This window comes from Cuculus canorus, chromosome 2 (assembly GCF_017976375.1).
Source record: "Cuculus canorus isolate bCucCan1 chromosome 2, bCucCan1.pri, whole genome shotgun sequence".
In the NCBI taxonomy this organism is placed as follows: Eukaryota; Metazoa; Chordata; class Aves; order Cuculiformes; family Cuculidae; genus Cuculus; species Cuculus canorus.
Window position 1 is genome coordinate 130,787,464 of NC_071402.1, and position 22,411 is coordinate 130,809,874.

General features: G+C 34.5%; 1 protein-coding gene across 13 annotated transcripts in view; it reads left to right on the forward strand.

Annotated features, from left to right (window-relative positions):
- Positions 1-22,411, forward strand: part of DGKB (diacylglycerol kinase beta) — a 475,249-nt gene that overhangs the window by 313,603 nt on the left and 139,235 nt on the right. For all 13 annotated transcript variants that reach the window (XM_054059507.1, XM_054059512.1, XM_054059504.1 and 10 more), the window contains one exon: positions 17,979-18,043. In XM_054059507.1, the coding sequence (XP_053915482.1) occupies positions 17,979-18,043 (65 nt within the window). The remainder of the gene's footprint in view (positions 1-17,978; positions 18,044-22,411) is intronic.

Sequence of the window (22,411 nt, forward strand, 5' to 3'; positions counted from 1 at the left end):
GTTGACCAGCACAAAGTAACATTTATAGGCAGGAACAAGGAGAGATTTTTTTTTTAGCTTCAACAAGTTCATTTTTAAAAGGCACTTTGCTGTAACCATGTAAACGTATGTAACACTACAGTTTGTTAACACTGAACTTTAATGAGTTCTGATAAGAAGCCAGTCAGTGGATATCCATTAAGCCAGTGATGATCTGAACTCCAGCTGATTGTCCTAGCAGCTGTGTGACTTCATTACCATTAGAAAGGCACACAGCCAAGCCAGCTGGAATCCAAAGAGGCTACTCAATTCACATAGTATGTCAGTTTTTTGGTTTACATATTAGAATTACAAAAGACTCTTATTAAAAAAAAATACAAAAAAAATCTTCTTTATGAAGGTATAGTTTAAAGAGTAAGTTTTATATCAGTATTATACCAAATGGAGGCTACTTTGTCATGTGGATGTTCTATTTTTTATGCCATGCTGTAGTTGTTTTTTTTAACTCTTTAATGAAAACTAGACAGATCATTTGCACTTTTGGTTAAAAACACAGCCCTATCCTGTAATTGCTCATTTCTTAGGTAAAAAAAAAATCAACATTTTGTTGTGTTTTCTGTTAGTGTTTTGAGAACACATTATTAGTTTCTCTATTGTTTGCAGGGAAAAGAAGTGCTGCTCTTTGACGATACAGGTTTGTGAAAAGCAATGCATAACTGTTGAAATTAATGGTATTTAACTGCTAGAGATGATATACCTCAGGAACAGTTCTACCTATGGCCATGGGTAATTTTAAAGCACAGACTGGCACAGAGCAAGAATGGTGACAACAGTGGCCTTAGCACTAATTTGTACATATAGCACAAGATAATCTGCTTAAACCATCCCCCCCAAAAAATAGCACAGAGATTGAGGGAAGACACAGGAAACTACAGACTGGTTTTTATCAATGGTGGTGGATTTACCTTGAGTACTGTGTGCAGTTATGGGCACCTCAATATCAAAAGGATGTTAACATTCTTGAATGCATCCAAAGAAGGACAACAGAGCTGCTGAAAGGGCTGGAAGGCGTGTCCTGTGACGAGCAGCTGAGGGCCCTGGCTTTTCTAGTTTGGAGAAAGGGACACTGAGGGGCAACCTCATTGCTCTCTGCAGCTTCCTGTGTAGGGGAAGTGGGGAGGTAGGTGCTGATATCTTCCCTCCAGTATCCAGTGACAGGTCACGTAGGAATGGCTCAAAGCTGTATCATGGGAGGTTTAGGCAGGACATTGGTGAGAGTATGGTCAAACACTGGAACAGGCTTCCTAAAGAAGTGGTTGATGCACCATGCCTGTCGGTGTTTAAGAGGCATTTGGACAATGCCCATAATAATAGGCTTTAACGTTTGATCATCCCTGAATTGGTCAGGCAGTTGGACTAGATGATCACTATATGTCCCTTCCAACTGAACTATTCTGTTCTGTTTTGTTCTGTTCTAATGATCCCAAGGACTGTCTTCATACGTTTGTTTAAAAGTAAACTTTTTCTGAATATATTATATTCAAGCAAATGAAGAGGATATAGTTACAGGCTTGAAAGTTAGGAAAAATATTCCTGTGGAACCAGAATGAGTGAAGACTCATTTTGTTAGTCAAGAAATATTATTGCTACTTTATATTTAAAATCTTTTTCCATGTACTATAAAAGTACTCCACATAAAATGGACCAGAGTATAGGAAAGACTTTCTGAATTATTTACTTCCTCATTAATCCACTCTCTGTGTACTCTGTTCCCACATCATGTATGTGTGCAGTCATGTCTGCATTCTTGCTCTCATTTTTTCTCATGTTCCTTTTCAATGAAACTTTTCTCCATCCTCTATAAGAATATGATTTTCCCTGTGAAAAAGGGGAAACAATCTGAACTGCTGATTATATGCTCCGTTTAGAGAGTTAAAATGTTGACTTCATCTGTAAATATCTGAGCATATTCCTGAAACAGGGTCTTCTATTTCTTGGATGACTGTTTCAGACTCTAGCCTATTATATGAAAGGGCAGCAGCAGCAGCAGTACTATTCTCTTATTAGGGAAACAATGAAGAAAAAAATAGATTACTATTATGCCTGAAGTGTCCTAGTTTTTGAATTAGTGTTTACAGTTTTGATCCCCTCATTTCACAAATATTGTTATCAAAATGGAAGAAGATTTAGTGAAAGGCAAGAAGTATGATCAAATGCATCCTGTGATTCACCCACTACTCACAGGGCATGTGCTGCAGCCCCTGAGTGGTTTGATGAGACCCCGCTGGACGTGTTCTGGTATATCCATATCTTTCTAGTAATGGGAAGCCCAAGACTAGACAGTGCTCCAAATGTGGTCTCACGAGTGCTGAACTGAGGGTAAGGATCGCTGTCCTGGGTGTGGTGGGTGTGATCATGCTGATAGAGCCCAGGATACTGTTGGCCTTCTTCACTACAAGGGTGCTCTGATGACTCCTGATCAATTTATAGTACGCAAGAACCCCTGGATCGTTTTCTGCAGATTGGCTTCCCTGACAGTCAGTGCTGGGTTGTATTTTTGCATTATTCCACCCCAGATAAAAGACTTTGCATTTCGTGTTATAGAAATTCAGGAGGTTTCTGTTGGCCCGGTTTCTGAGCCAAAATATGTTTGGAGGCCAAGAGGGTATCCTGAGGAAGTATTACTTCATGCCTGCCTTTCTAAATTTTTCCTGAAAAATCCACTTTTAACCCCAAAAGAAATAAGAGACTGGACTAGATGAGGTTATTTTATAGGCTCTGTTAAGCTCTTTAAAAGATAACCTTAGTACTGCTTTGCAGGTCTCTGGATGCTGAGTGAGTGGAGGAACTTCGCTGAAGGCTCCAGTGAAGGGAAGGACATAGCAGTATGGCCAAATATATTTGACTCATAAAACGTACAAGATTTAGTTATATAGAGCTTTGAGTATAGTTCCAGGGTTCAAATTCTACCTTTGGGCTAAGCATCTGAAAGCGAGGCACTGTGGATTCTTCGTCTAATCCAGGTTACACAAGGAAAACAATGTTTCAGAGATCTTAAAGGCAGAAATCTTAATGAGGACAAAATTTGTCCTGCAGAGACATTTAAAAACTGGTATTAGTTTGAAAACAGCTTGGCTTTCAGTTGTAAGCTGTATCCTTAGTTTGTTTGTGCTTTTTGGAAAAATATATCATTTACTTTGGAGTCAGAGAAACTTGAATCTTTTTCACATTTGTTTTATTTTCATGTATATAATTATATATATATTTAATATACATTTCAGGTGTAGTTGTAAAGTAGAAAAAAAAAATTTCTAGTGTCTGGAAAAAAATGTATTCCCTTCCCCTCCTCCAACCCCGCCCACAAGCCATAGTATAAGCTCTCCAATAGATTCTCTTAACAAAATCTTTCTGTAATATTACAATTAAAAGAATATAAAAGAATAAAAATAGTTCAACTCTGCAGTTCAGCCTACACCACATTTGTAAGAAACTTAACTTACTAAGAAACAGTTTTTATTAATGAGAGACTTTTAAACATACACATCAGCCCATTCATAGTAAAAACTGTAAATTGGGCCTTAGTTGTGAATATGTTTAAATCATTAAATAATTTATTTATAAATAGCAGTGTTATAGGTTAATGGGAAATTTTTATTGAGTAAAAATTTGAGAACCAGACTCTTGGTGAAATGCAAGAAGCAAAACCCTTCCCAAAAAACCCAAACTACCAAAAAAACCCCAAAACACCAACAAAACCTGTCTATTTTGTACTAGTACACTGACCCTCAAAGCAATGAAATTATCCGTGTTATTAAAAAGTTAACTTTTAGTTACATGAATGCATCTACAATATGAGGAAAATGAGATGGCCAGGAAAATGTGAAATCACACCTTTGTCCAAAACTGAATGATTTCATAGTTGTCAGATGTTTGTAAGGTAGATACGGTTAAAGGAATTTAATATTTCATCCATGCCAAGAGTGATTAAAAAGAAGACTTTCATGTAAATAGTCTAAATAAACATTGTTACTTTTTTATTAGAATTTTTTGTTACTTGTGTATTATGATGACTGACATTAGAAATAACAAAAATTTATTTTATGTTGTAGTTTATAGTAGGCTGTAGTTCTTAAAGATTAAACTAGAAAAATGCTGTTTCAAAAGGAAAAAAAAGCCAGGCACTAGGTTAAATATTAATTTGAATGTCTACAATAATGGGTACACACGCTATTTAAGGAAGTCATTATTCTACTGTGTAGTCAACAAGAGTATCGATCGGAATTAATTCACTACAAAAAGTCTCCAATCATTTTTAACATAAGTTTTTCCTCTTTAACAGTGCCCTGAAGCTTGTCTTTTTCGTGGTCAATTTAGCAACAAATTTGCAATTAATCATTTGTTGATTGCAATGAATGATCTGTCGATAATATGCAGCTTACATTGCTAAAAGGGTTATACAGAGCTTTATTGTTTTCCTTTTGTCTTGGGAACACTTCGTCTAGCTGTGTTTCCTAGAATGGATTTTGCATAAATGTTTTGAAGTAACGCATGTCAGTTTTTAAAGAGACACCATGGACTGCTCTGAGAGTATTAATCAAGATATGCCCTAACTTTCTTCTGGCATTACAGTATTTGGACATCTGTTCTGACTCCTTATATGTGAAGTAGGACACATTGGCATAAATGAAGGGTTTCATTATCTTAAATGTCATAGCATTTGTTCGAATTACTTTGCGTAGATTTTAAATGCTGAAATAGTAATCTTAGTTTTGTATAGATTTCATTGTCCTTTCAAAAGACTATAAAAATTGCAGCCTTTTAAAAATTCCATCCATAATTCAGAAAGCATAATTTACAATTTATGCAATAATACTGAAATCGCTGTAAATGATACTTTAGTAATTTTGAACAGTATAAGTATTTTTAGTGAAGGAAAATTAAGGGCAAAAAATACTTCTTATTCCAGAAACAGCGTTTTTGACACAGATCATGTGTAAAAGAAGGACATTATGAAATGCCTCTTTGGGGGATGTTGACATGGATTCATTCCTTTGGAAAGTCATGGCTGCTTGAACTGCACCTTTCATTTTGTCAGAAAGAAATGTCTCTTATGTTCTAGGATGTCCTTAAAGAGTGTCTCAATAGTATATTTCATGCATCTGGATAGGAAATGGCTTTGAATACAACATACGTAACTGAAACTAAAAGAAAGATTAAATTTTGGTCTCAGACTTTTGCAAAAGTTTAGAAACACTTTGTTTGTGCTTATCTTTAAATTGCTTAATTTTTTGTAAGTTGTGATTGTTCATTAGCAAAACTAGATAACTAGTCAAAGTAAGATTTAACTGATTTCCATTGCTCTTATTAATGCTTGTATTATACAAAATAGTTATAACCATGAAAACATTCTTACATCTAGATAACTTCTGATGTTATATGGATGTGATATTTATGCTTGAGTAAAAGTTAACATTAACTACATTTGTCTTAGCTATAATTAGAAGGATTACTTATAACAAACATTGGCAAGACAAGTGTCTGCTTAATGCGCAGCAAATTTGGGAATACTAGCTTGTCATTTAGTATTGATTACATTATTTAAGTAGCTGAGCAAAGCAGCACTTTACAAACAGGTGCTCTTTGATTTGCAAATTTATAGAAATCTAGGAACCACTTTCAGCCTGCTGCATTGTTGGTTTTTAATGCAAAAAGTTGCAGGGTGATTTGACTGCTTTCATTTAGGCCAAAGATTAATTTAGAACTCCTGTCTTATGAAACAAATTATTGTTATCAAAAAACTGTGTGGTTCTTGATCTGTAAAATATGTTTATAACATAATTGTCTGTCCTGGAGTTCAGAGAAACTGCCCCATTCAAGTAATTTGCAATGAAATTTTATGGACCTGACTTGGACCATATGCTTTAGTTGTCTCCTGAATTGATCTGCAGGAACTGAAGTCACTGATATCAGCAGATTTCAAAATGACAAAGCTCTCTAGTCATGTGTTAAAACTGTGATATACAGACAAAAAAAATTATAGTTTGTCATTTTGGCATACTTACAATACCTTTCTTGCATATACGTTGTTCCATATTCCATGGCTTGATTCAAACTAAGAGCATTATTTTAAGGGATACTGGCTTCAGTGGAAAAAGGAACTAAATAATTTATTTTCTCACTCTATTTGTTCCTGCCTGTGCACCACATTTTACTGCACCCTTCATTTGGTCATTTGAGGAGTAACTGTAAAATAGATAATTAATCTGGGGAACTGTACCTCAGTATTTAGTATAAACAACTTAGCCTTCTGGAAAACCTCATCTGTGTTGGATGGGACTTACGCAAGGAGTTTTTATGCAGATATAGAATCCTCCCAAACAATTTGAGTCTGAGAATAGGATACTGGTATAATATATTCAAAGCTACCACGAAAGCCCTAAGTTGCTAAACAACCATGACGCACTGAGCCTGTCCAGATGGCTAAGCAAAAAAGCATTATGCAAGTGCACACTTGAGAGGGGGAAAATTTTTGATAGAAAATGTAAGGAATTTCTCAGTTCCACTCATTATATACTTCTCTAGACTTTTTCACTAGTCTTCTGCATGGCATGGGAAAGGCATCAAAAACATTTATTGTATCCTCTTGAAGGATCAATACAGTGCTTCTAAAGTAATTTGGACATCATTATTTCTTGGGTTCAAAATTCTGTATTATGTGAAACTATAACAAAGGACTTTAGTGCATTTTCCAGGGTTTCTGACCATATCAAGAATCATATTTTTTTTTTTTTATTTTGCCGTGAGATTCCTTAATAGTGAAATAGTATTGCATAAACCAATAGTGAAATATAAAATTGGTAGTTTCTAAATTTCCTAGGTGCTTTTGTCTTTCAGTTGAAGCCTGTTTTAACTTTGTTAGGTTTCTTTTTTTTTTAAAAAAGGGTTACACTTCTTAATTATTAGTGACTTTAGTACAATAAAGAACATTTTTTTTTTTGTCCCTAAGTATCAACATTCTGATAATAACCCATGACTTATTCCTTTTATGCCACGTAATGGAACCCCTTTGTGGAATAAATAAATATATTTAACCTCAAAGTCTTTTGATGTCCAGAGACTACAAAAATAGGTACTGCATAGCCTCTGTGTGCCATACGATTATCTCTGTAAAATGTTTTCCATACCTAAATTATTTATTCAAACCAGCTATGGAGAAAGCTTGATCTTTTTCAGAAGGAACATTTATGTGAATCAATCTTGAAAAATTTGACTACACCTACCATTCATATCTGGACATATTTTAACACTTTTCCATATATCCAAATACTAAGTTCAGAAAAGGCTTTTCGTTCTATAAGCCATATCAGAATTTAAAGCTCTTTTTGAATGCAGGTTCTTATTATTCGTATAGAATATCTTTTTCAGCTCCTAAATGCTCACTGAGATGACATCTACTTCCATTTTTTGGTCTAGTTCATATTTCAGGTCGGCATTACTGCAGAGCCTTGACTTGAGAGCAATTGATGTCAAACACTATTTATATAAACTGATTATATTAAGTTTTTGCGATAAGCAGGCATATTGCAGAGAATACTACCCCCCTGTTTTTCATGGAGGTATTGGTCATTGGCATATAGTAAGTGACTTGATTTTGCACTGCAGGAAGGAATCTGACTACTTACATTGTGTATGAAGCTTAGTATGCATTCACCTTTAAAGTTAGAGATTTGAGTAAGAGTAGCAGTAAAAGCAGTATGTGATCAGGATGATCTGCTATAGTCTAATCTATTCAGCCTAACACTTCTATGAACAGTTTCGTGTCATTCGTTTTCTGCAGTACCCTTTTAGATACAGAGAGAAACTACTCTTGTGGGAGTAGATTTAGCATGAGTAACTCAAATGAATCTAACGCATTATTCTTGGAGGCTTCTCAGTTGCCTGGTTATTTTCAAACTACCTGTTAGATAGGTTTGCCTTAGTTTCATGCAAAACTCTTCCGCGAGTTTTCCTACAACCTCTCTCTGCTATAAGGCAGTCTGGCTCCTCTGTATTAGCTGTGAGCACTAGAAAGAACCAGGCCATGTGCAGGTACTTCCACTAGACTCATCTGCCACTTCTTTAGAACATATAAGCCCTCAAAGACTGCAGAAATATTTAATATGCTTGAACAACAGAAAAGAGTAGGATACCTCAATCTTTCCCTGCCAAGTCAGCATTACCCAGGGCCTAAAATCATGCTCTTCAGTTGCTGTTGTTGCCTTCCCACAGCCATCTCATATTTCGACAGACCTTTAAGGTCTGACCTGGATCCCAAGTGCTTACTGGTACAAGGATATAGCCTAGATTGAGGAGAAAGGAAACTTGAAGGAACCTCTTTTGAAGCCTCTGTGGGAGTTAGGAAGCTTATACGCTTTGCCAGGACTGCAAACCAAGACTTATCGCCAAATGATGGCAAGAACCGAAGGCCAAAGGACAAAAAAATCCTTGCAACCATCACTCCCTGAAACTGTCAACCGAAGAATGTCCTCAGTACATGGCCCTTCCGTGGACTTAATATGTTGTCATTTAGAAGTTACATCAGAAGTTTGGCAGTGAGAACTTGGTTTTCTTTCCACATTGGAGTATTCTACAGCTGCTTACTCAACAAGAAGCTTATGGTTTAGGTAAGATTAAGACTGCTTGAAAGTTTGGCAACATAAAATTATGGAGAACCATAACTCAAAAAAAAACCCCAAAAAAACAAAAGGAATGTATTTGAGTTAACAGTGCTACTGGAAATTTAAGCATAAGCAGTACTAAATTGCACGAGAGAAGACAGAACTTGTTCTGCCATTCCAGGTATTTTGCAACAAGTGTATAAATAGCAGGCTGCAGAATTAAAATATATGAAGAAAGAACTAAGCATCAAAGAGAAGAGATTAGTATGTTAATCATACAAGCAGTATTGAACAGTTGGTTGGACAGCGGTTTCAGGAGGGTAAGTGAAATCCCAAATAAAAATAGGCCACTACGTTGTTGAAAGCTGGATCTCACATGTAAATGTCTAGCCTTATGACCCAGGTAGATGTGGAGGAAGGTGGTTTTTTGGACATAACTCTTGTGCTGAATATAGTAAACAAATACTTTAGTCATCCACAGACTCTCTGAATTCATCACTTCTTCATCTCTGGAAGTACTTACTTGTAATATGCAGGCCAGTTCTATTGGCAAGCGTTTTTTTCCTGCAGGGCAGACAAGTTGTGCTGAATTTATTAGGTCACTGAAAAAATGGGCAGTGAAATAGAAGAAAGGGGCACATACATTGATCCTGAAAATGTATGTCAGAGAGGGGAGTTCTGGAAGAAGATTCTGGTAGAGAGAGACTTAGTATTAGTGGTAAAGAGCTGCTTATCAAATACTGTGGAACATACAATAACTAGCCTTTTTTTTAGGACAGAAAACCACAGGGTTTTGGCTCCTTTACTACCAGTCAAATGGAGAAGATAGAGAAGGTGAAGAATGTCAATGATAATGCAGTTAGAAAAGGTGAACAGGGCAATCCCAAAATCTTTCCAAAAAAGAAGCTTGATACAAATAAAAAACACTTTAAAATGAAAATTTGAGTTATGAGAGGATGAAGAACACCTGTGTCTGACAGCCATATGTCTGCTTAGTTGGGGATAACACAGGTGAAGACAAAACCAAGAAAATAAAGTAGAAGGATTCCAAAAGTATTTTGAACTATGTAAGACAAGAACAAATGCAGATATTGAGCAAAAGTCAAGGAAGTTGCTTTTAGGCCTATAACAGCAAAAAGGCTATGAAAAAGATGTGGGGGACAGGGTCTTAAAAAGTTTGTCGTGAATCAGTGGAAGGAGAAAGAACATTTGTAGCTAAATAATCTAACATCCAGTCCTAATTTATGCGTGTGCCGGAGGCTTTTTATAAATTAATATTTGTTTGTCCAGTAGGGAAGATAATATATAATATTCTAATGCAAAAATTTAAATTTCAAATTGAAAACATAATAAATTAGAAAAACGGTGACCTTTTTCAATTAAGAGAAAAATATTCTTTCAGAATATAAATCAATGAGAGATATTTCAGTGGTTTGCATGCTTCTTATAAAAATAAATATCTGCTATGGAAACAAATGAATAACATAAATATGTATTAAAATTATAAGGCTCTGTTGCCAAGCCTTTGACTAACAAGTTACGAGAAGTTGCTAAGGAAAAGTCAGGTGAACATTTATTATTTGATCCCTGTCAAGCAAATGAGCATATAAAATGGGTGGTGATACAAGATTTGGCTTGAACCTCAATGAAGACTTCTGAGGACTTCTCAGACTGTTGCATTTCAGGCATAGCTTCATAAAGTTAAGAAGCTAGATGTGTTCAGCTTCTTATATAATTAATAACAAAAGATTTCCAATGACTATACAGAACAGCAACCTGTCTACATGGCTTTTGAAAGAACCATTCCGAAGAGCTTTGTTCTTACTGTTGAGCATACTGGGAGGTTAGAGGGATCATCCTGCTAGTTTAGGCACCTAAGTTAAGGGAGAATACTAATCGAATGCCAACTTAATCAAAGTTCAAAATGAAAGTACCCAAAGTGATTTGAGTTTTTTGTTTAGGTGTTTTGGGTATTTTATTAGGACAGTGTTTGAAAATGATAAAAAAGTTATTATTTTTCAAGACAATGCACAAGCAATTATTGTCTATCCCAAACGGGCCCGTTTCTTAATGTTGAGTTTTTAGTGCCATGGCAGTAACCAGTATTTCACCAAAAAAAAAAAAAAAAAAAAAGCTTAGTAATTGATTTTTGGGGGAGAATTACTCCCTTTTCTTTCAGAACTGCAAAAGTGCTGGGTATGAAAGTTTAGGCGTTCATTTCAAGCTAGAAAGTCTTTTAATGTTAACAATGTTTCTGTGCTTTTTACTGAAGATATCTGTGAATGATTGCTGTGTGTTTCTGAAGAACAACTAAAGCAACAACCAATTTCATTGCATTGCATTGCTTATATTGACTTTCAATCTGAGCTGTGTCCTTGGTTGTGTTATACTCAAACTTATTGTGCAGGATAATTTGGGTCAATTTCAACATAGTTCTCCATCAGCAGTTATCAGAAATGCTACTAAGGTTTACCACAGAGATCTTTTTAATATACAAGATATTTAATACGCTGTCTATATGGCTGTGTTGGCCAATTGCCATGTGATCACTTTTCTTCCTCATTTTTTTGTGACCACATAAACACTCAGTGTGGATCTAGAAGAACACTTCTCTAGTTACAGTAAATTTAGGATGACCAAATACAAAGAAAGGAAGATGTGCTCAGTAACACAATGTATCCTCAGCAGAGCTCATCTTACAGGGTACATGTCCTCTGCATTGTATTAAGTCATGCTGCATCATTTGTTTTAGTCATCTAGTCTGACAATAACATAACTGCCTTGTCTCCCACTCTTCTTTGATGATCCTTGAATCTGATTATTGTCTTAAAAATATAGATACATAGAAATCTAGTGTCAGTTTCTAAAAACAAAAATATCTCCTCAAAGAATGTGCTTGAAATATTGGTACAAAGGCTTGTCTTTTAGGACATGGGACATGTGGTCACCCTGTATGAACTGATCGATAGTAAATTCCGATGAGTCAATTTGTTTTCATGTCCCCATGTGATAGAGTTGCATTTAGGCAGAATATAGAGATGGGTTATTTTCTTTACAAACACATCTTTTCCCTGCAAAATTAATTCTACATGTGAAACATTTCTGGTACCAAATTATGTATACATAGTGTCAGAAACTCAACAGAGATCTGACTTCAAATGAGAAGGGAGAGGAAATATCGTTACATTTGAAGGCTTGGTCCAAATATTTTAGTACGATTTCCAGCTATACCGTCCTCTGGCCCTTTGCCTATCATTTGTAAATACTGTGATTGTTGATATTTCATCCTGGATTTAGAGATATTACCTATTTAAATGAGTATTTAAAATATGAACTGTCACTTGGCTTAGTAATACATGTACAGCTGAAATGTATTTAAACAGGATCATCAGAGGGCTGGCTGTCAAAGGTATCACTGACAAAACCAATAGCATTATCTTAACAGTTTCTGTATTTTTTGTGGAAAACCAGGAACACAAGTTTTGCCAGATTTTTTTTTCTCAAGAAACTGAATTATCATTATCTGTTAGTAAAGCTGCATCTAAAAAAGCTTCAAATCTCTTCTTGCTCTGACCTTTTCAAGCTATCACCTTTCTTAGATATATTTGCTCAGAATATCAGTGGAAACTAAGGCAACTTTAGTAACTTGTGTTTCACTAAAAACTAATCTATTAATGAATTTTTTTGCAGATCTCCTACTTTGTCTCTCAGATATGCATACTTTAATAAAAAATACCTGGGTGGCAAATACAAAACAACAACTTAGTTCATACAAGGCAGGACCTGAAATTTCTTGAGCACCTTTTTCTAGAATTGGTCCTTGAAGGATTCAGTACTAGCCATATTATTTACTTATCTGAGACTGATTATTATAGGGTGGGAAATGTTAAAAGATATTAAAGTATGTATATGTGGGGTTTGCTTTTTGTGGCTATGTGCAGAAAGTAGAATGAAGACCTGTAAGGATGTTTGTTTGTCTAGAAAGTAACTAGCAAACTTTTCTTAATCTATTTTCAATGAAATATTTTGTACATCTGTACTATTCCACATTAATGACTGATGCAAGCTAACTGGTTGTTCAGGTTAGATTTGCATTCTGATCCAAAGATTACAGGTTGCTGAATTATCTCTTAAGCCTCCTAGCCTTGCGGATCCATTAAGCCTTAATTAAAGAAGCATCTTAGAAAAAAATAATCAGACCATTTGTATCTAAAGAAGATGCACATTGGTCATTTGTTTGTTACCAGCATAAAAATTATTATTTAATGGAAATTTTAATCACAGCAAGCTTATAGATAGACATATATTAAATGCATTAATCTTTCTATAAGGTTATTCACAATGTATAAGGTTACTCCTCTGAAAAGACTGCTTCAGATTGCTTTCCGGTAATGCTAATACCCATTAAAAAGATGAATATATATGTGTGTAAGTCAATCACGAGGTATTAAAGAGGTGTAGCAACTTAAGCTTCTTTTCTTCTTGGCAGGTCACTTTGAGAAATGTCCTAGTTCAATTAAAATATTTTTTCCATTTCCTAGGAGTAGATTCAGATATGCTCTGTCTGTTCTCTATCTTATCTTCACTGTCAGGATTTAAAACAAACCTGAGTGATATATAAGAAGGATAGTCCAGCTACTTCAGACTCTGAGCAGGTTCAAATTAAGAGTATATATATGTGTATATGCCTGCAGGTTCATCACACATATGTCCAGGTTGAATATTGGGACATATAGAAGCATATTTTTTAAGAGTCTGTTTACGATTTTTTTTTTTTAATTTTACATGGGATAAACTTCATTTTGTGTTCTCTAAACATCCATTCCTTCATCTCTGGATTCAAAATGCTGCAGTAGTGAGTGGGAACCACATAAACTAGAGTGGAATGCAAAAGAGAACAAGGTGTGGTAGTTTTTTTTTTCGGATTAGATTGGTGATACTATGAAATGAAGGTTCAGAGAAACTATTATCTTCTAGGCTATTGTCATATATTGCAATAGCACCTGTAAATGACTGAAAATATTGTAAGTGCTTTAGAATAGTAGCATACAACTCAAACGTTTATACAATATTCTCAGAAACACAAAATTGTCTAAATTACTTATTTCTGCTTTAAATACCCTGTATTCAGCATTATTTTGCACACCAGCCTTGCTTTTGATGCAAGAGTGTTCCTGAAAAAAATCTCCATTTTTGGATGCTTTGTTAAAGTAATATTACAATGCTTTAGATATAAAATCAGCTTTGCGACTGAAGCACGGGTGTAGTGAAAGGTGCTAGTTTCATGTTACAGTGATCCTGTAAGACCTTCCTCCTCCTTTCACCTTGCAACAGGCCTGGCAGCATTCCGTCTCCTCACGTTGTTATTAATAATAAAGCTCTTGCAGCTTTTATGCATGTTTGTGTGTATTTGTGGTATGTTACTTTTTAAAATGGAAAATAGTTAGATTCAGGTATAGTACTGCCCAAAAATTATTTCAGGATAGCATATATATCAATTTATAGAAAATAATAAATGATACCCACAGGTTATATTACTTACAGACTAGTATCTGACTATCAAATGACCTTTCTAAAACAACCTGTTCACTTATTCCCTTGCTAGGTAATATGATGAAGCATTTGAGTCTGATTTACTGACTCCTGTGTTTTCTCTTTTCTGTCACTTTTGTTATCAAGCAAAAAAATCATTTCTTATCGTTTACTAGACATCTACAATACCAGGAAAAATCAGCCTATTAAGGCAACGATATGTAAACAATATCTGACTTACCATACATGTGGCTATTGCTCTGTTTCTCAGGATGGTTAATTAGGTGATTTTATTATCATTTGTGACACAAAAAAAAAGAAATTAATTCTCCATTGGTCCAACAACAGTTGTATACTCTCAGCAGGTTAGCTAAATACTTCCTTTTGAAATGACTGAATGAAGTCTGCTAAAATGAATCCTACTTCAAATGGAGCCAGAACAGGTCACAATGAAGGACCTTCTGCTCTTCTCATCCAGAAACACAAAACTTCTAATAGTTGTTCTTCAGGATTCAGGGATGGCATCTGGTAATTCCTCCAGCTCATAGGAGGCAGAACTTCTGTTCCTACCCACTCTCAAGTTCCTGTTAAATTCTTCTGTTTTTTTTTTTTAAATCTATACTATATTTATGCTACTGTCTTAACAAAGAAAAGATTATAGACATTTGAAAAAACAGAAAACTCAGTGTATTTTTTCTTTTTTTTTTCTCTTTTCTTTTCTTTTTTTTTTCTTTTTCCCATTTCTTATTCCCCCTAAAGCAAAGATTTATTTTGCTAACACACAAGCAGCATGGGCTGGTTTCAGATTTTGCTACAGAGTCAAGTTATAGTTGAGAAGATGTCCCTATGCTAGGGAATCTGAGGACTCTGTATGTTGGACTCGACGGTTCAAAAGAGCACTTAGGCAGTACAAACTGAAGAAAATCTTAGAAGCTCACCTACTTTTGAGCTGCTCTGTGTTTAGTTACTTCTCCAGTTTGCCATCTCTGTTAATGAAAATTGTATTAAATTGGTCTGACGTACCTGTCTTGCATTGTGCCCATCAAAATTAACTTTGTGTATTACTTCTTTTACCTCTCAGCTCATTAAGTTAGTTGATCTGTTTTGGAGTCGGAAAATGTTATGGCAGGGGAAAATTTTGATCAAATCTACCTTGCATGGGAACAACTGCCTGTTTGCCATCTGCAGTGGGCATTGATCCCTGGCTTGTTTGTGCCTTGCATTTGTTACGCATGAGTAAGCACATTAGCCTTTTCATTTCATTCATTAGACAGTTAGTCCTTGATTAGTGTTTCCTAGTTTCTGTCAAATAAGCTGCTACTCCTTTATTCATTTTGTCTTGGTTCTGTGTTTTTTTTTTTTTTTACTTCAGTGCACAGAAAAGTAACAGTTGACCACAACAGTAGTCCTTTTAGTTCTTTTTCATATAAAACTGGCTAACGAATGTACTTTTCTAATGTAGCACATCTAATGTGGGGCTATGAATGATGGGTCTTTCTAAAGTTAACAGAGTTATTATTTTAGTTCAGCTGGCAGGCTTTGTTTACAAGTATGATGTCTCACGGTTTACTGTCAGCTTTATTTCATCTGTCTCCAAGAACTGTGGGATCACCTGGATACTTGTGGATATTTGTCTTATAAAATTGCATTGCATATAAAAAATAAATTTAAAGTAACAATGAGTTCAGCTTGAGAATATAGCACGGAAAGTTTCAGATGATAATTCGGATGACAAGACAGAACAATACAGTATTTTATGACTAACACCAGTTCATTCACTAGGGCTTCTTGCTGTCATTTCTTTTTAGGACATTAAAACGTTAAATGGCAATTCTATTCTTAAAGGTAATAGAAAAATAAATAATGATGTGATGTGCATAAAGCAACAAACTGTGTACATGTAGTAGAAACTACATAATCAGGTCATGAAGAAAAGTGACTATTTCAATGGAGCCAATAGATTTAATGGTGCCACTAAATTATTCTATTTGATCAATAATCACAGGTTTTGCCTAAAAGTTCTGTGCTATGCTACATCCTTATATAGGTAGAGTGTACATGAAATATTATGGCTTTTTATTGGTTTTGGTTCATAATTTTCAAAGTTTATTTTAACGTTATCAATCTATCTGAACAGTTCTGTCTTTGACGTGGTATTAAAGTTCATATATGTATTTTTTCAAAGTACCTGCAAGCCAGTAAGTCAAATCTTAACATTGGACCCTTCTGTTCTCCAGAGTGTGTGCCCTGCTTAAGATTCCAGTAAATGAAAAACTGTCATAGTCATAAAGAATTGCAACCATGTTTGGTGTTAGTGGGTACCTATATATCTACACAAAATATTTGCTTACCTATTTGAGATTTATATTAACATTAATTGGTTTAAATAAAAATTATTTTGAACAAAATATTTTAATCATGTTTGGAATCAGAAATATAATAAGACTTAGGTAAATTATTTAGTTTTGGTTTTTCCCTCAAATGCTGATTCTCATGGTTTAAAAATAATTTAAAATGTTGCTGGATCTGGAGTTCATACTGAATTTAATACTTCTCTCAAATTCTTACCTGTTTTATATCCATAGTCTTTTATGTTGGTAAATAATTTAGGTTTATATATATATATATATATGAGAGATAGTTGATTATAGTGATAGTTATAGCTGTAGTTTTTGTCAAAATCTATTTGCATGGAAACTGGAATTAATTTAAATTTCTTACTAACTAAACTGACTCTTCTTGTGTTTATATTCCTATATAAGCAGCACTTTAAGACATGATTATATAAACATGATCCAAATGGATTTCTCCATGTTTACTATCTCCTGCATGAATGAAGACTTGGTAGATTTCGTACTCTCACACCTCATTTAATGGTTACATTAAAAGATGAAAAAAACATTTTACTTTCCTAATTCTCAGCTTGTAATTTTTTTGTTTTTTTATTAATTAGTATATGAAGTAAATACTACATGGTCTACAATGAGAAAACATTGTTTTCATACCTGAAAGGAGATATAAAAATGCTGTGAAAACCAATTTTAGCACATTCTATTTTCAGCAAAATAATCTATTTTCAGCAACTCCCACCACAATGGTTTGATTCTTTTTAAATTTTACACACGTAAGTATTTCAGACAGCTATTTCATTTCACATACATATTATTTAAACATATTATTAGCATAATTCACTACATTTTAAAATATTTTATAAACTATATTTAATTTCATTAACCAGTCTCTTTTTTTATATTAAAAATCATTTTTCCCCCACAGGATTTCATACCCTGATATTTAGCAAATGGAGCATGTTCTGGCATTTATTCCCATTTTCTGCCAAATTTTAAAGAAAGCTATTGATGGTCATGTGTAAATATCAAGCTATATGTTTATAAAGTAACTCTGCTGAATTTATCAATTGTATTTACTAAAGGAATAGGTTTCATAGGATTTATTTAGTATTCCAACAATAAAAAACTTTATGAATGGTCTTTTTGTAAAACTTCACCAGGCCTGGATGATATTTGCTGTACCGAAGTGGAAGACACTTTCAATAAATGAAACTATCATGTCTGATTTGTAAAAAGGAATAATGGAGACTGTAACAAGTGTAATGAATTATTAAGTTCAGCTATATCCCATTCTTGGAACAGTGTACCTAGAGGCTTTCTAGGTGATATGAGTATTACTCTTGTTGAAAATAGCAGTCCACAAAACACCTTACAAATTATATGCCTTGTTTACAGTTTTGGTCTTCTGTTTTGCAGTCTTCCTGTCATGACAGATTTATGGTTTTCTTTTTCCTGGTAGGATGCTTCAATTGCCCACAGATTCCATATAATGAGAGAAAAACATCCAGAGAAGTTCAACAGTAGGTAAGAAACTAATAATATTTGCATATGAAGAGATTCTTTCCATGTTATTACGATACGTTCTCTGAGGGGTTAAATTTTGCTCTTCTTTAAAATATTGATTCTTATAAAAGAGAGGAAATCTGTGCATTTTATATTAAGTATATGCTCCCAGACTGCTTGTAGTGTAACTGTTTTATATCTGGTATTTCAACTTAAATGAATAGCATTATAAATAAACATGCAAAATGTTTGACTTGTAAGACTAGCATGGACAAGATGATGCATTGTGGTATCTGAGGATTCCTGAATTGACACTTTGCCATTAGGCACTGAAGAACACTTATTAGACAGCTGCAGATGGTGATCCTTATGTTTCATTCCCACACACGCACTGATACGTTGACAGGGGGCTCTTCCATATATACTCTTAGTAAGGGCAAGTGAATGCCATTTTATACAGAAATGCTTTTATCATTAAACAGATTTGGATATGTAAAAAAGTCAGGAATGAGACTGCATCTGTTCCTTGTGTTGCTTTTTGAATTTGCAATGTTATCTCAGAGCTTTTCTGGAGATTAAAAATGTATTACAACACGTACTGTAAATTCACCTTTTTTCAAGATCAGGTTTGTTGAGCAGATAATATTCGTAATCATAGCATGGTTTGGGTTGGAAAGGACCGTAAAGATCATCTGGTTCCAACCCCCATGCCACGGGCAGGGACACCTCCCAGAAATCAGGTTACTCAAACCTCATAATGCAATGCTTATCTCTTCTTACGTGGGTAATTTAGAATGTAAGTTTTGATGAGTAAAAATCGCAACATTTCAGAAATTTTAATTGACATTGAAAGGCACAAGGGCAGAGGAAAGTAAGATACAAAGTTACTGAGAGTAAACAGGAATATCTAGAAATAATTATCAACACAAATGTGTTGTCATTGTGAGCCTACCCGTAGACTTTCTTTAGTTTTCCATGGGAGTAACCTATAAAGTCTTGTAGTTGCAAACCTTCATAGACCTTAAGGTGATAAAATATGTTTGTTCTGTTGTCTTAGAGCTGTACAGAATTATGTTTGAGTGTTTTTAATATTATCAGACTTCTTACTGTTTTTATGTTGAAAGTATAGATTTTACATTTAACTGTGAGAGTTGAGGGCTTTTTTCTTAAATAATCATTCTGTTTATAGTCTGTGCATACTCTGAACCTGAGTGTATGCTTAAGTTCCACAGTAAATGTTTATTTTCTATGACCTCCACTTCCTAAATCTGATGCTTCTCATTCTGAAAGAATTATACTATGAAAAGATCTTAACTCAAGCCTGATCTGTGCATCTCAATGTATTATATTCATCCAGCCAGCAGGACTGGAGATATTGGACATTTAGCAAATGCAGATAGTCTAGGCCCTGAAAATGAAGCTAGTTTATCAGTGGTCTTTCTGCATATTTTCAGCAGTTGGCAATTATAATTTATAAAAAGCTCAGTTAATAGCATGAGTTTCAGTTCAGATTTCATGTCACAATAAATCATATGCCATTAATAACATCTGCTAGCAGACTCACCTTGAAAGTCATCTATATTTTAAGGAACCTGATGTTTCTAACATTATCTTAAGGAAATTAATTACAAAAATATATAGTTCCAGTCCCTACGTGCTTTGGTGCTGTGGTACTGAAAGAACTTGCAAAAATCAATGATTCTCTGGGTATTGAAAGACTATTCAGAAAATTATGTGTTTCTAAAAAAGAAATGTAAAGACTTGAGCGAAGTATTGTAATAGACGCTGATGTTTTAGAATGTTTCTTCCTTTGTGTAGTGAGAAGACAATACGGATTTCTATTTTTGTTGAATAGAATTTTCCAAATTATGTTCGTTCACAAATAGTTTGTTCCACTGACAGTTATTTGCATGTGGCAACACTCCATAATAAGTTGCAACAGCATTTTCCTGCAGTGTGTGAAAATAAAACCCTTTTTTAGATGTCTGCTAAACCACAAGACTTAATTCCCTGGAGTGTGGAATTTTCTGTGTAATCAAAATGATTTAAGATCAGCAAGTCCAACTCATCAGTTTCATAGTGTGCTCCATAGCTAATAGCACTTACTCACTTGAAAATCCTACATTGTCACATGTGAATATCTCTTGTGATTTAAAAAACTAATTCTTTTTTGGTTATATGTTGGGTTTCTTCTGCCTGATTTTCCAAGGCTGTGAGTTTCCACAGCTGTCATTCAGTTCTGTAAAGCATGTCCTTGCCCTGAACTTCTACTCTGAAAATGTAAACATTTCCTAAATGAAGAAAAACTTCATATAATGTGCAGAGGTCTTTTGACACCCAAGGGTTGCTTCAGTTTGGTAAGTTAGATTAAGTTTGGAGTTGGAAAATCTTTTGCTTTAAATCTTGGTAATGATCCTCAGAATCCTAAGGACATTTCTTGATGCTCTGATCCCAAGTTTCATGTGTAAAGAGAGCATACCATTAGGGAAACTCCTGACATGTTGTACTCGTATGTGAAAGCAGAATCTTTCTGTATTTGCTTACCTTCTCAAAATGTATATAAGATCACATTGCAAAGCTTAGAAAGACTTTTTAATGAATACTAGCCAATGTTATAGAATGCTTTGGAAGTAGGTGACTAATTGGAACTCTGACATGTTTGGAAACTGCAGTGTTCTAGATTTTGGTCACAAAGACAGTATTACTGACTTATTAACAATAGAAATAAATAAATCAAGGTGTGGATTTCTAAACTGCACAGACATACTTAGACATTTAGGTCTTTGGAAAATCTAATATTAAGTATGTGTAAATACTCTTGAACTAAAAATCCACATTATGTGTTGTTTCTTAAGTCTTGACATGACAGAAGCTTCCTAGTGGCTTTTCTTTTCAACGAAGCACCTGCTTGTTTCAGTTTCTTATTAAATTGAAATCAAATCCCTTTGTCAAAAGTGTCTTTTGCATTCAGAACCTTAAATTTCCCTGAAAAAGAAAAAAGCTTAATACGTTCCTTAATCACTTGAAAACATTATACTTGTAAGCTGCAGTATGGAAAGGCTCCATATTGTTTTCCAAATAAGGCTCAGCGTCAATGTCTAACGGTGATTTTAAAATATTCATTACTTGTACCTAAAAATGTATCTGCAGAAGAATTTTTCTTCTGGTGATGGTCAAATAGAAAAGAATGGAAGTGAGAACTCAGTAGCGCCCCTACCTCTGCCAAAAAAATGAATACTAATATGCTATTTTAAGTAATTGTATCTTATGATCATTAGCACACATTATCAGAAACCTGTACTGACATTGCATTAAGATTTAAATGTGTTCTTAAAACGTGGAATCTCAGCTGTCACATTACCCATTTTACAGGTCTGCAGTGCTGAGCCTCATGCTTGAAAAAGCAGAGTTCACTTCCCAGCATCTCCTGCTTAAGAGTAGGGTCAGATTTTTCAGTGTAAAAAGGCTGAGTTAACCCCAGGTGGGAGAAAACTTGCAAAAGGCAGCATTTCAAGTAACAGTATCATTACACTTGGGTTTAGCATTAAAATAACGATTCAGATAGGCCAAAATGGTCTGCAGGGAGATCTGTGTAAACATCATAGACTCGGTGCTGGGAATAACAGATGCATGAGTTATGTGACTGGAATATACATGAGGAAACAAAGAATATGCTCAGCAAAAAATAATTCCAGTTGATATTAACTATTGTAAAACAATATTTATTTAAGTTAGGTATGCCAATTTAACTCTCTGTCACCCCATAGCATAGAAGATATTTCTTAGTCTCACTATAAGCAAGACTTTTAAGTTGCATTTACAGTGTTAAGCACATCATTTTAGAGATTTGCAAATATCAATATTTTCATCTTTATGGAGAAGTTGTAAAGCAGAAATTGTTCCTGTTCCTACTTGTGTAATTTGTGTAATGTTCCTGGCCATGTACTTTTCAAATTCCCTCTCAACTTGCTTAATTATGCTTTTGTTTTGTGCCAATATCTATGCGCTTAATCTCTAACGAAACTTTTAAGTAATAGAAAGTACTGATTTACTTTCCTCAAGTGATCCCCAGAATAAGGGTTCTTTTAATGAATATGAGTGAAGGAAATTACTCTTTTGTTTTGGCCTACATGTTACATGACACTGGTTTAACCTTGAAAGGCCACCGAAAGAAAAGGTGTGAGAAATGGCCGGTAAATTAATCTCTAGCAAGATCTTCCATGTGTGACAACTTGACTGCTGCAGTATACAATGTAGTTACCATTGTATCTTATCTTAACTTAAAAAAAAAAAAGAAGAAAAAAAATCCTGTCATGAATACACTGTTACTGTACTCAAAGCTTTGTTGTACAAGTTTTCTAATCCAGCCAGGCAGCTAAGAAACCAGAG